Below are 15,483 nucleotides of genomic sequence, written 5' to 3'. Positions count from 1 at the left end.
ACTAGATCTAAAGTCGTCTCAATTCCACTTTACTCATATCTTATGAGACCCATTACTGAATATAACTCTTCTTTTGGCACATATTTGTCTAAACATATCAAACAACTTGAGGGACATCAGAGATTCATAAGTAAAAACATTAGTGGCCTCGAAAATTTTAGTTATCAGTAGAGACTACCTGCCTATTTTCTGTAGTAAGTCTCTTAAAGACTCTTCCATGGACAGCTATAACTAGCCTTTCGTGCCAAAGAAGATCCATTACTATTTGCCCTCCTATTCCTTCACAGAAAGTACAGTTGTGTACACTTACCATAAATATAGATGTTCGAGTATATTCACTGTTGCAGCCATCACTTCTGGGTTATCCCTGCTGGGTAGTCCTCGGCTTACCCAAATACCAGAGTAAAGATTGTCCGTCCTGCATCGGCTGCAGGTTGCCAGGAACTGACATCAGGTCATCAGTGGTATAAAGCATGGCAGCTGACGCCATTATAGCAGTCTTTCCTGCCATGGAGCCAGAAGCAGTTTTTCTGTGTGTTGGTCGGCCACTGCCAAAGTGAAGTAGAAAATGACTAAAGCTAAGTACCCCATTAGGGATCTTTTTCTTGCACTAACCTATGTCCGAAAAAGTAAATAATTGTGTCTGCTGTGGAAAACAAATACCACACAAAGACTTCCATAGCCTGCATGTAACCTGTTAAGGCCCAGACCACGATGTCCCCGGATTTTGGTTCTGCGCTCTCTTTAATGGTAGGACCATCCAACGTAGAGCAGAATTTGTAGCTAGACATTTCAAAGACAGCCCTTCGCAGTGCGAAATGGCGTCCATAATGACTGCAACAGTGAAACACAAAGAACATCTACGGTACATCAAATACTTGGCTAAAGGAACTAATAACTCATCAGCAGATAAATAACACATGCTGGCATGATAGATTCCCAACATACCACGGACTTCTAGAACAAACTTCCACTACATGTCAAGCTGAGTAGCACCCTTGCCAACTTCATGATAAACATAGATAACTGGATGGGCAGCCTGAAATTCTCTCTTGGTGTATCTTGTCTTGCCCTCCCTTGAGGCTAAAGGGAAATTCTGAATAAGAGGTTTGAAATGGTCTGCAGATTGACTGCCTAGTACTTACTTATGTACCCAAGTATCACATGGGGTAACAGGATATATACACTGCCTACTACCAGCAAAATTTAAATACACCACTTAACTCAGTAAAAAGATTAATTCCTTACCATTTCATCTTCTTCTCCTTTTCTGATAATTCTTACATCTTGCTTCTCCATTCTTCCTGGCTGTAGCCTCAAACGTCTTGCCCACCTCTAGTCTACTGTACCGCACCTATAAACCATAGAAAGACAGATTAAAACAGCTTAAGGATTTTCTCTCTAGCAGCAAATTAACACTTCAGTTATATTTTGTTTTACTGTTTACAATGTCTCAATGAAGTAACAACACTCAACAAGGAAGGCATTACCAGAGAACAGCAGAATGCCCTAGAGGCACAATGATGATGAGATGCTTTAGAGCCTCAAGCCCCTGGAAGACCCATTATTCTGCAGTACTGCTAATACTGGGGCAGCACTACTATATATAGAACATGGGCACATCCAGAAAAAGCATCTTGATTTTTTACATTTATAAAAAAAAAAAAATACTTTACATACATTGTAAATACATTGGACAGCGCAGTGCTGCAGTGGTGGTGGTGTTGCCTCACAGCAAGAGGTTCTACAGTTCGATTATTGGCTGGAGTGCCTTCTGTGCAGAGTCTGCACATCCCCCCTGCATTCATGTGGGTTTCCTCCCACATTAAAAAAAAGACATGCATCTGGGCATTTCTCCACGGGCCTCTGCTGAAAATTGGCTTGTTCCAAACACACTGTTGAAAGCAAACTTACCATAACTGTGCCTTGCTTATTTGAACTGTTTCTTTCTGAAATTGGTGTGCCTTGTTGCTCTAGCATAGACCACATTCAGGCCTGCTGAATCAAGCTTTGTTTGTATAACTTGAGCACTGATCTTTTTTTTGGAGAAGATTCCCCTGCACCCTAGTAGCAGAAGTGTGCAGTTAGAACTTGTCTGATTGAAGACTGCTGGAGCAGGGCTCAGTTTTGAGCTTTTTTTTTGGTTAATTGGGTAACTTGTTTAAATCAGTTTGTTCGTTTTATATATATATATATATATATATATATATATATATATATATATATATATATATATATATATATATATATATATAAATTGCACTTTATTCATCTGCTTTTACTGTATTTGTGTTTCTTCCTACTTTATTACTGGGGCATTGACTACAACTCTGATCTGAGATATATAACAATAAGTATCCTTTTCTGTGCATTTAAAGTGTTTTTTGATTTTATCTGCTTTATTTTCTGGAAAAAAAAAAACGAAAAAAAATATACTTGTTTCCCGCCTTTCTAAGCTAGTATAGTCAAGTTTTCAGGTTAGTGCTGAATTCAGGGCTGTGTTACAAATCTCTGTTTGCCTATACCTTACTTGGATAGAAGGAAGTTTCTCTGTTCACCTGTGAGAGAGGGGAGCTTTGAGCAGCCTATCTGTCCCTGGAGGAGTGGTTTCAGTCCAGAAATTAGTAGCTTATTGGACATTTTGGGCTAATTTCCATCTCCTTCATTTCCCTGCTATAAAAACCGCATTTGCCCGGTTTTGCATGCCAGGCAGCGCCGTAACTAGGGTATAACTATTCCTGGCTCCACAAAGTCTCCTCTTCAATTTTTCCCTTGAAACTAGACAAACGTTCAACTTGAGCACTCAAGCCATTCATTTCTCAGCCTGGCACTTGCTCAAAACTCATAGCAAGCACTTATAAACCCTAGCACTAGACCCCCCCCTATACTGTACAGAAGGACAAGGCTCTCTATTCGACCTAACCAGCCATTCAGTAAAACAGTTGACTGTGCCTATAAAGGCATGTCCAAAGGGCAGTTTCAGGTGTACTCTCCAGTCATACTGGTGAATCTGGGCATTTTGAGGCAATGTTACAACTGTCTCACGTACACAGACAACCCTCTCCTCCTACCACCAAACACTAATATATGCAAGAGATGCAATTATACAGCCAAACTGGAGGCTAAGCTCTCTCAACCCAAGACTGGATCAGACAGTCAAGAAGAGAAGGGAAATACCTGTATCACACCACCAGTCTCACACAGACCCATTAAACCATCACCGGCAAAAAACACACAAACACATACTCGGAGGCTCTAAATAAAAATCTGCAAAAGCAACAGAGACCTCCAAAGCAGACATCCAAGCAACCTCCACCCCCCCCCCAACACAAACCATGAAACACATACTTCACAAAACCAGAGTGCCACGCAATCACAGCCCTTAAGGCAAAATAACATACCCAACATACTAGTAATAGTCAGGAACACTGACGTCCCACTCACTAGGCTGAATAAGGAGAAGGTTACTGTTAGTTGCCTGTCGGGTGCCAGGATCCGCCACATAATACAAGCACTCAGGTCACTCCAGAACAACTACAAATATGACTCTGTCATTGTCCTTGCTGGTGTGAATTACCTTAGCCGTACCTCCCTGGATTTCATGAAGAGAGACATGGAATAACTCTCTGATCACGTAGCCCATGCCGGTATGACCCTGACCTTGAGTAGCATCCTGCCCTCAACAAGAATACCACCACGGTATAAAGAAAAAATTATCAATTTCAACAATTGGCTAGGTTTCTGGTGTCATTCAAAGGGGATCCAGTGTCTGTCCGCCTGGGATGACATGCTCAACAAGCCACTCTGCTTTGCTAGTGACGATTTGCACCTGTCACCATTAGGCTTTCGAATACTGACCAAGGCTCTTGCCACCCTCATAGTGCCTTTTTTAGGCAAGGCTCAAAATAGAAACCCACCGCCGTAAACAGCACAAGTAACAAAAAACTGAGGGTAATGCTACTCAATGCCAGAAGCCTAAACCTCAAAATGCACGCACTCGAGGCACTCCTCAATATGGAGAACATCGACATATGTGCAGTAACAGAAAAGTAGTTTTGTACCTACCATAAATGTAGATGTTCGAAGATCCACATTGCTGCAGTCCTTACACTCGGGTAGTCCGCTGTCCTCGGTCGGCCCGAATATCAAAGTATAAGGCTGACGTCGGTCAAGGCGCATTTGACTGACATCAGGACGTCAGGGTACAAATGCGCATGACCGACGTCATATCCTCAGTCTTTTCTTGCCCCAGATGTCAGAAGACCCTAAAAATAAAGGTCAAAACCAAAAGACAGCAAACAAACAACCAACCATGCTAGCACTAAAAATATGTACAATATATACAATATACACCCTATTGACAACCCAACCCACACAACCTCTAACTACAGAGGGAAGGAGGGAGGTAAATTGGACTGCAGCAATGTGGATCTTCGAACATCTACATTTATGGTAGGTACAAAACTGTACTATGTTCTTCATCTCACATTGCTGCAGTCCTTACACTTGGGTAGAATCCCAAAGCAGAGGTAAGGGAGGATGGCCAAACTATAAGGAAGCAGGAGCTGCCAGAATGCCCTGCAAAACAGCAGTGGCAAAACCAGCCCTGGATTTAGAGTAAAGTGGTAGGTGATAATGCCTAGAGAAAGTATGCACTGAACTCCAAGTAGCTGCCTCCAAAATATCCTGAGTTGCCACCCCTCTCAAAAAAGCTGTCGAAGTGGCAGTAGCCCTAGTGGAATGAGGCCTAATCCCAGCTGGAATCTCCTTACCATGATGGGAATAACAGAAAGCAATGCAAAACCCAATCCACTTAGAAATAGTTTGTTTTGACACAGGCTTGCCCTGAGAACTCAAAGCAAAAGAAACAAATAACTGCTGAGACTGCCTGAACCCTTTAGTTCTGTCCAAATAATATCACAACTGCCTGTGTACATCTAAAGTGTGCAAAATCTTTTCCCCTTTATTTTGGGGATTTGCATAAAAAGTAGGCAAATGAATAGTTTGGTTTAAAGCCACACTAGAAACCACTTTAGGCATAAAGGAAGGATTAGTACGTAAAGATACCCTATCCTTATGGAAAATTAAGAAAGGCTCAACCGCCATAAGGGCCTGCAACTCAGAAACCCTTCTTGCAGAGGTAATAGCCAACAAAAAAGCAGTCTTCCATGATAAAAACTTTAATTCAGTAGTGGCTGCAGGCTCAAAAGGTTGTAGAGTGAGTTTCTCCAACACAAAATTTAGATCCCAAGCAGGAGTAGGAGCTCTTCTTGGGGGTCTTATATTCTTTGCCCCTCTAAGAAATTGCTTGAACAAAGGATGAGAAAACAATGGTGGGTCACAATCATAGTGAGCCAAAATTGCTGCAGCATGAACCTTAATAGAAGAGAAGGACAAACCTTTGTCCAGTAACTCAGTAAGATATTGAAGAGCCACACTTAAATTAGGCTCAGAAACATCAAAATCTTTTGCTGCACTCCAAAATAAAAATCTCTTCCATTTATCTGCGTACACTTTCCTTGTACTAGGCCTTCTAGCTTCCAAAATAACATTCAAAACTTGCTGTGGAAGTGAAGGCCCACTATGGTTCAAAACAGAATATGCCAGGCTGTTAGGTGCAGAGAGTGAAGCTTGACATTGAGCAAATGACTGTCCTCCTGAGACAACAGGTGTGGAATCGAAGGCAAAGGCCATGGAGGCTTCCGTACCAGGCTTCTCAATAATGGGTACCAATGCTGTCGAGGCCAATCTGGAGCTATCAAAATCATCCTTGGCTTGTCTTGTCTGGCCTTCAGTAGTACCTTTGGGAGGAGAGGCAGAGGCGGAAAGGCATACACATGAAGATTGCTCCAATTGAAAGAAAGAGCATCCACTTTCCAAGCTGTGGGATGAAACCTTTTTGTGCAAAACTTTGGCAGCTGGTGGTTTAGTGGAGAAGCGAACAGATCTATGTCTGGAGTTCCCCATGACACTGTCAATTTCTGAAATACAAGAGGATCCAATTTCCACTCGTGGGGATCCACAATTTGTCTGCTCAACACATCTGCTAAGGAGTTCTGTGCTCGGCAGAAACCTTGCCTGAAGATTTAGCTGTAAACTGAGAGCAGTCTCCCACAAAATCATTGCTTGCCTGCATAGAGGATAAGAATGTGTTCCGCCTTGCTTGTTGATGTACCACATGACAGTTGTGTTGTCTGTTAGAATCAACACCTGCCCTGGAAGAAGTAAATCCTTGAAAGCTATTAATGCAAACTGGACTGCTAACATCTCTTTCAAGTTGATATGTAGATGTTGTAGTCTGGCAGGCCACTTGTCTTGTATCCACTTTCCATTCAGATGAGCTCCCCAAGCTTTGTCTGAGGCATCTGTCGTTAGAATCTGACTCGCCTCTGGCGGGTCACAGAGAGTCCCTTGTTTAGGTGACATTCCTGAGCCCACCACAACAATTCCTTTTGAATGCAAGGTATTATTTGAATGACAGTGTCCAAATCCTGGCAGTGCTGTGTCCATACATTTTGAGATACCATTGTAGCTTCCTCATATGCAGTTTGGCATTGGGAAGCACCAGAATACAAGATGCCATGAACCCCAAGGCTTGAAGGACTGTCCTTGCAGTCAGCCTGGACTGATGAGACAACTGATGAAAGTAAAGGGAAAGATTCTTTTGTTTGTCCGGGGTCAAAAAGGCCATCTGGGATGCTGTATTCAGTCTCACACCCAGAAAGCACATGTCCTGAGAGGGTACTAGACTGGACTTTATTTCGTTCACAGAATACCCCAGGCATCTTAGCACTGCTATCACATAATCCAAATGATGAATAAGCTCGTCCCTTCCTTGAGCCAGAATCAGGCAATCGTCCAAATAAGGATAGATCTGTATTCCTTTTAACCTGAGGAAAGCTATCACTGTAGCCAGAACTTTCATGAACACTCTGGGCGCAGTAGATAAGCCAAAGGGCAATGCAGAGAACTAATAATGAGAAGTCCCAGCTCAAACGCAGATACTTCCTGCAACTCAGTCTGATAGGAACATGAAGATAAGCCTCCTTGAGATCCAAAGTTACCATCCAATGATCTTTGCCCAGCAGAGGTAAAAGCTGCTGTAACGTCAACATTTTGAACTTGGGAATGTCCAGATAAGTGTTGAGGATAGATAAGTCCAAAATTGGTCTCCACGTGTTCCCTTTCTTTGGTACTAGGAACAGGCGAGAATAAAATCCTAGGCCCACTTCTGGCATAGGGACCGGCTGAATGGCCCCTATTTGGAGTAACAGAGAAATTTGCTTGTGAGCCTCTATTCTTTGTTGAGGAGGAACGTCTGGCATGCCTTTGAAAGGAGGCAAGGTATGGAAATAAAACCTGTAACCGTGGTGTATGATATCCAATACCCATCTGTCTTGGGTAATTAAACTCCAATTTTCTTTGAAAAGTGCCAACCTTCCTCCCAAAGGTGCTGCCAGACGAGAAGGCTCTGGCAGCTGAAAAGGTAGGTCATTGGGTCTGTTTACGAAAGGACTGACCCCTGCCCTCACCTGAAGACTGTGCAGGAGAACTCCCTGTTCTAGGCCTGAAAGAGCCCTGAGCTCTGCCCCTACCACGTCTAGATCTACCCCTAGACTGGGAATCATAAGAAGGATCGTCCACCCCTTAGCAGGCCAATTTCTACTAAACTTTGGAGGCTGAACCTGCAAAAAATCTTTAACAGTCTGCATAGACTTAGCCTTGTCTTCCATTTTCTTTAAAACTGCCTCAACAGGAGAACCAAACAACACATCCGATTGTAAAGGAGCATCTAAAATCCTTGTTTTAACATGGTCAGATAAATTCTGATCCTTCAGCCAGGCGTGCCTGCGAAGAACTGACCCAGTGGCAGCCACCCTAGACGAGGCCTGTACAGCATCAAAACCACATTGCAAAGAATGCTTACCCACCTGTTCAGAAACATGTACTAAATCTTGTAACTCTTTACAATCAATACCTTCCGCCAGAGCATCAACCTTAGACTTCAATTGTGAAAGGAGATAGTTTTGGTATTTCAACATGTGGAACTGGCAATTCAAAGCCCTCATAGCTAGAGTGGAAGAAGTATAAACTTTCTTCCCCCATCTATCCAAAGCCCTGGCCTCTTTATCTGTAGGAACCGGATTCTTGACAACAGAAGCCTTAACACCTTTAGGCCCCTGACTAACAGTTTCTGGGTCTGCCCTAGGACTCTTAAGATACTTATGAGCTTCAGGCACCCTGTAATACCTATCCGGTTTAACAGGAGCAGGAGGCAAAGAATCAGGATTAAGAGAAGCCTCTGTAAAACATCTTCCACCACATCCAAAACAGGAGGTATAGCCAAAGGCCTATGCTGGGGTAAAAACAAAAATTCCCTAAGCCTTTTCCTGGAATCAGAGAAGTCCTGACCTTCCCACTGAAAATGCTCCCTCATGGAATGAAGAGTTTCTGAAAAAGAAAAATCCTCAGGAGGAGAAGCAGAAGGAGTAGAATCATCCACATCAGAATCAGAATAAGGAGAATACTCCTGCAAGTCTTCAGCCGAAGACTCTGAAACATCCGAAGCCTGCTCAAAACTCCCTAGCTCAAGCTCCACCCTAGGTCTCTTATCAGGAGGGGGCAAAGAACCCCTAATCAAAGTAATCAAATCTTCTGCCATTTTAAGCATATGCTTCTTGGGCACAGTTCCTGAAGAACTAGGGGTGACACCAACTGAAGCTAAACCTGGCCTGCCTCTGGGAGAAGCCTTGGGAACAGAAGGAGAGGGCCTAACCACCCTAGGAAGGGAGGGGAGTATAGTAACCTGAGAAGCCCCTTCAGCCTGACCTGCCTCCTGAGAGGCCACATCCTGCAACAACAAAGTCTCTCCCTGGGAACCCAAAGAAACCTCCGGTGGAACCACCGGCTCCACCGACACCTCTAAAGAACCGGCGTCCGGTCCGGACGGTTCTTCTAGCCTAGGCTTAACTGCTTTGTCCTTGCGCTTCTTCGAAGAAGCGGGCGTCGGAGCATCCAACGGCATTTTATAATTGCACCGCTTCCCGAAGACTAACCTGGCACAATCCAACCTTCTCTTTATAGTGCGCTTATTGAATCTAGCACAAGAGCGACACCCAACAACGTCGTGCTCAGGCCCTAAACAAGGAATACACAAAGTATGATAGTCTCTATGCGGTATCTGTTTCCCACAAGAAATACAATTATTCACTTTTCTGACATCCAGTAAACCACTGAGGCAAGAAAAACTAAAATATTCCCAACGGGTACTTAGCCAACTTTGACTCGGTCTGAAACTCCGAAATCGAAAAATTTCAGAACGCCAACCGGCACTTGCAATGCTGCTTCTGCATCGGACCATGCGGCAAAAAAGACTGAGGATATGACGTCGGTCATGCGCATTTGTACCCTGACGTCCTGATGTCAGTCAAATGCGCCTTGACCGACGTCAGCCTTATACTTTGATATTCGGGCCGACCGAGGACAGCGGACTACCCGAGTGTAAGGACTGCAGCAATGTGAGATGAAGAACATCCTGGTTTAAGGCTCCAGAGAGCACCCCAGCACTACCAGGCTACAACTCATACCATACATCTCGGCCAAAGAACCCGGACCAAAATACAAAAGGTGGGTGCGTATCCATATTCATCAAGGATACCCACACCTCCAAGTTAGTGGCACAGCAAGATGCTTCAGAGATCATCCACATGCAACTAACAATGGGCAAAACTACAATTCAAATTGTAGCTTGCTACAGATCACCCACCATGTCCCAGGACCCCCATTCCGCATTTCTGGAAACAGTGGGAAACAAAGGTCCTACCAAACACCCTAATATTGGTGGATTTCAATTACCCAAACATTAACTGGGAGAACTAATCAAGTACTAACTCACTTGCCCAACATTTCCTAGAATTTATAAACTCAAACGCCCTGGATCAACTGGTCAACACTCCCATCAGAGGTGACAACATATTGGACCTGGTCATCACCAACATGGGAGAATGGTGTTCCTCACCGGATGGCAACCCCTCGCTTGTTAGATCTGACCCTAAACAAATCACTTTGGATATCCACATTCCACCCCCACCCCCGCATAAGGAAACCACCGCAAAAAAATTTTCAAAAGCAAACTTCACGTTACTTATGACTGAGGTGGAATGTTTCAAAGCCCTCATGCTAAAGGATAACACTGTCCAAGCTGCAAAATCCTTTACTAATGCATTCTATGGGCACCTAGAAGAATGCATGGATCGTGCTATCCCAAGCAAAACCAAGACTCACTCCTCCAAGAAAAGGAAACCAGTCTGGTGGACCCCTGCCATAAACAAGCTATACAATAGGAGGGGACTAGTACAGAAAAGAGTAAAATCCCAAGAAGGGAAGACATCCCTGATCAGTATCAGCAAGAAACTATGATCCCCCATAAAATCATCCAAGGCAAGCTTCGAAAGAAAAATTGCCAAGGACTCCAAAGATAACCACAAGGCATTCTTTAGCTATGTCAAGAATCTAAGTGGCAATGCTCAGATCTGCTCGGAGTTAGTGCAGAATGGCACAAAATACACTGAACCAACCGATATCGCCAACATCCTGGCAGACAGGTTCAGTGCAAACTTCACCCCCCCCTCTCACCCCTAAAGTACCCATAACCATACCAGAAGAATGTAGGCCCTTGAAATCACAGGCACTCAAGTTAAAACAGCCCTCTGCAAAGCCAAAAAACACAGTATCAATGGGACCGGACGGTGTCCCAGGCTACGTCCTACACAAGCTCAAAGACGAACTAACCCCTCACCTAAACACACCGTTCAAACTCGGCCTCCCCACAGGCTACGTACCCATAGAGTGGCACACAGCAACGGTTATTCCGCTCCACAAAAGTGGAGCCACAAGAGACCCCAGGAACTATCGCCCTACAAGCCTGATTAGCCTGGTCTGCAAGGCTATGGAGCGCATCATCATGGAACTCATTAACAGAGACACTGGGAACCTCCAAACACTGGACCCTACCCTGTTCAGCTTTAAGGGCAGATCATGCCACCTAAACCTGGTGGACTTCCTTGAGACAGTTACCAAGGTTACAGATGAGGGAAAGGTGGTACACACAACCTACCTAGACCTCGCAAAGGCCTTCGACACCACTCCTCATTATGGTATTATAGACAACCTCACCTGCCTGAACATAAACCCCTACGTTACAAGATGGGTTGCCAATTGGCTTACGGACAGAACCCACATGGTGAGAGTTATAGGAGCTAGGTCAGACTCTAAACCGGTTACTAGGACCCCTCCTGTTCGGCATATACTTCTCAGATGTACAGGCAAGCACAGGAGGACTATGACTGACCAATTTCGCAGATGACTGCAAACTAGGGGCTATAACTGACTCTCTGGCTGACACAGACATCCTCCAAAAGGGTCTTACTGTGACAGATATATGGTGTCAAAATCACGGCCTCAAGCTAAATGCCAAAAAGTGCATAGACATCCCCTTTGGAAAAAAACAAAGTACCCACAAACTACCACATAGCTGGTAGTCCCCTAAATATGGAAAACGTAATAAGGGATCTGGGGACCCAAGTAGACCGTAATCTCTCCTTTGATAATCACATTGCCAAAGTGGTTAGAAAATCCTTCTATGTGGCCACCTAATCACAAAAAGGTTCACATCCAGATCAAAAGAGGTCATTGTGCCCCTCTACTCATGACTCATCAGACCCATCATAGAGTACAATGCCCCATTTGGGATGTACCTTACAAGACACCTGCAACAGCTGGAAAGACCACACAAGTACCTCACCAAGACGATCACTGGCCTCAAACAGATGCCCTATGAAGCTCGACTGAAGAAACTCCAGCTGTACTAGGTTGCATATCACCTACTCAAAGGTGATCTCTGCCTGACATACAAGGCCATGTCCAACTCAGAATTGATGGACATGCTCCAACTAAAGAAAACCTTATCCCCTCGAGCCACATGCTCTAGGGGATCTAAACCTCACCACAACAATAAACAGGACGTGCTGGAGGGATAGATTCCTGTCCCAGAGACTTCCCATGCTTTGGAACAAGATTCCAATCTACATTAGGCAGAGCTCCTCGCTAACACTCAAGAGAAATCTTGACTAGTGGATGGGAAACAGAAAGTTTACCCCAGGGATCACTTCAGTGGCTCTGCTGGACAGAGGCACAGGGAACTATCTAAGGGGGCGGAGAAAGCCAACACATTCTGGCTAGGCTTATAAATGCATTTGGGCAGATACCCAAGTACCTACCTATGAACCTATGCTGATTTTCTAAAAATCACCGTTTCAGTAGCCCAGGTTAAATGGGTCTTATCCATGCTCTGGCCAGCGTATTAAAGCTTTGGAAAATTCCATGTACTCCAACTGCCAGAAGCTCACATGGAGCTCCATAAAAAAGGTAGCTGGAGCACAAAAGGCTTCATAGCATTTTTTTGCCTAGGAGAGAAGCAACAGCCTGAAAACCTGTGCTAGGAAACAAAGCCAGCAATACACTATATACAAAAAAGGAAGAAAAACAATTACCCTGGTAACAAGAAAAAGAACACAAGCAAAAAGAAAAGGTGACTGGAAGGAAGGATGGTTACTGCCAACTGTGATCTATTAGAAGATCTACTGTCATAGTAAGTCAACTTGCATGACTGTACTATGGTCAATATATAATCTACTGTTTCAGTAGCCTAAGCTATATGGGTAGATAACCATAGCTTAGTCAGGAAAATAAAAAGGGAGGAGGGCAATTACTAAGACTACAGGAACCACTGGAGAATGGTCCTAGCAAAGCCCGTCCTGGACCAGGTTGGCTATGAATTGCATGACCACTTTTGTTTTATATTAATGGACATCCTACTGATGGCACTTATTGTTATACAAAGAGAGGTAAATGAAGATTTTTCTGTGTATGTTCATTCTGGTCATTAAACCCGTTAAGGCAGTGTAGAATGTAAATAAAATTGTCCTAGAATTAAATAAAGTGATTTGAGACAAAAATGTCATGCCTTTCTTCTGATTTGGCACCCAGCACAGAAAATATCTCTGTTCTTTATATACATATGCAAGCCTACAGTGGATATAAAAAGTTTACACACCCCTGTTAAAATGCCAGTTTTTTGTGATATAAAAAAAATCACAATCAATCATTTCAAAACTTTTCCCACCTTTAATGTGACCTATAACCTGTACAATTCAATTGAAAAACACAAATCTGTTAGGGGGAAAAATATAAAAATAATGTACAATAAGCTGGTTGCATAAGTGTGCACACCCTTAAATTAAAAACTTGTTGAAGCACCTGTGACATACTCTTTTCAGTTGCATCCTGTGTTACCCATTGCTATTTCATACGGAAACTCACTGGGCTATCACTCCACAACACTGACAGAGTCAAAGTTGACAGTTTCTTGTTACATCCCTTGTTGTGCAACGCCACCTGAAGCTTTGTACTACCTTTCTACTGAAGGTTCCATAACATCTTTACGTGGAGCAAGTGATCAGATGCCTCCTGTTCCACCTACTTCTCCTTAATTTGAGGACTTATTATTCCACCATGCTGTGATGTAACCAGAGTTAGATATACTACACTAAACCCTTCACTTTGCAGGTAATCTATAACTTCAGTTTCTATTTCTTTAACTTCTCCATACTAATCAACTCTCGTTTTCCCATTTTTTTGTATTGTGAAATTTTCCATATCCAAATGCCTTTGCCTCTACTGATATCTTTGGTGCTATTTTTCTTTATTCATTTTGCTTTATCTTTTGCATAAATGTTGCACCGCATTAAATCTCTCTTTTCTTTCCCATGTGGAGATTTCATCAGATGTCTCCCACTCCATCTGTTTCGCCTTAATTTGGGGACTCATTGCTCCAGCATGCTGTAACATAATTTGTGTTAGACTTTCTACACTAACTCCTTCATGTCACAGGGTATTCTACAACTTCACCTTCTATCTGTTTAACTTCTACTATACTATGTTCTATTCTACGTTCCCCCTTTGTGATCTTTTTTATATTTTGAAATGTTCCATATCTGGGTGCCTTTGTCTGCATTTCAAGTATCTTTGGAGCTGCTTTTTTGTACCGATTAGCTTGGATTGCTCCTTTGCATAAATATTGCATTGTATCAGTTCCTTTTCTTTGAGGTTCTCCCGTTCGATTCTCGGCTGGAGTGCGGGAAGTGCCTTTTGTGTAGTCTCTCATGTCCTCCCCACAGTTGGGTGGGCGTTTGAAAGACATGTGTAAATGGGTGTGCCTTTGTTGAAGGTTGAATGTTGAGCTGGCACCTTGGCGTTCGTGAAAATCTACTGCCAATCATTAGCGGACCGGAGTTCCGCTGTGACCACCCCTAACAGGGAAAAGCCGAAAGACAACATCAGTTCCTTTTCTTTACCATGTCACGGTTTCTTTTTATCACCTTTCAAAAATCTCTAGGTTTTTGTACTTCACATTTTCATACTTCTGCTGCTTCCTTTTCAAAGAGGCCCAAAGTTTGTCTAGGTAATATTTTTCATGGAACTGTTGTACTAATGAAGATATATTTGCTTCTGACAAAATTTCTTGTGCAAGTGTTTTAATTTCCTCTCAATCTTTTTGCACATCTTCTATCTGGAAATTCTGGAATTCTTGCATAATAGTAACACATAGTTTCTCCATCATCTTTAAGGCTATTTTTAGGCCCATCATTTTTTGTGGACCACTACTTTCTTCTACAACAGGAGGGCCATCCTTTTCCTCATTCTTTCCTAACTCCATTTTGAGAATGTTTCTGTGTCTTGAAGATTTTGCACTGTCATTTGTTTCAGTCCCGACACCAGTGCCCATACCAGGATTGGGCACTTTTCCATACTACGACTTGTGCACCCAGCTGTCTTATTTCTAACCTACCTCTGTCCATGATATATGCTATATAAAATAAAGTCTATATATCAAGATCGTTTTGATAAGACTTTTGTAAAAAAAGGATCCACCACATGAAGGTACTTACCAAGACTTGAGGATGAATTCAATTCCAGCAATACCACTCACTCTTCTTTTCTTGCAGATTTTATCATTTCTCTATTCAGACTCCTTTTCCTGTTTTAAATGTTGCTTTTGTACATGCATCAAGACCAAATGTTATATTTTATCATCTGAGAAAGTTTTAACCATTTGTAGTTGTACTTTCAACTCATGTCACTCCAGTAAGAGTGAGCAAATGATATGCAAAGAACCAAGGATCAAGAAGCCATGGATTCCTCCCATACTCATTTTCCCTTGAGAACCACGCAGTTTGCTCACAAATCCAGTGGTCTCAAAATATAGGCTCCCCAAGACAACATTTTTCTTGATTCAAGCTTGTCACCATCCTCTGCTGGTCAGTTGGCAAGACACTAATATCATATTTTTTGTTTGTCTACTAGCCATGACTACCACTGATGTATCAATTTTAGTTTGAAAAAAGTCAGTTTTCCACCTATTTG

General features: G+C 43.0%; 1 protein-coding gene across 1 annotated transcript in view; it reads right to left on the bottom strand.

Annotated features, from left to right (window-relative positions):
- ATP13A3 (ATPase 13A3) overlaps positions 1-15,483 on the bottom strand; it is a 2,707,264-nt gene that overhangs the window by 2,313,919 nt on the left and 377,862 nt on the right. The window contains exon 3 of the mRNA XM_044070296.1: positions 1,249-1,354. Within this exon, the coding sequence (XP_043926231.1) occupies positions 1,249-1,299 (51 nt within the window). The 5' untranslated portion in view covers positions 1,300-1,354. The remainder of the gene's footprint in view (positions 1-1,248; positions 1,355-15,483) is intronic.

The sequence above is a fragment of the Protopterus annectens genome, chromosome 4.part1 (assembly GCF_019279795.1).
Source record: "Protopterus annectens isolate FY-2018-M chromosome 4.part1, PAN1.0, whole genome shotgun sequence".
In the NCBI taxonomy this organism is placed as follows: Eukaryota; Metazoa; Chordata; order Ceratodontiformes; family Protopteridae; genus Protopterus; species Protopterus annectens.
Note: the sequence above shows the minus strand (reverse complement) of the source record. Positions and strands in the feature narration are given on the sequence as shown.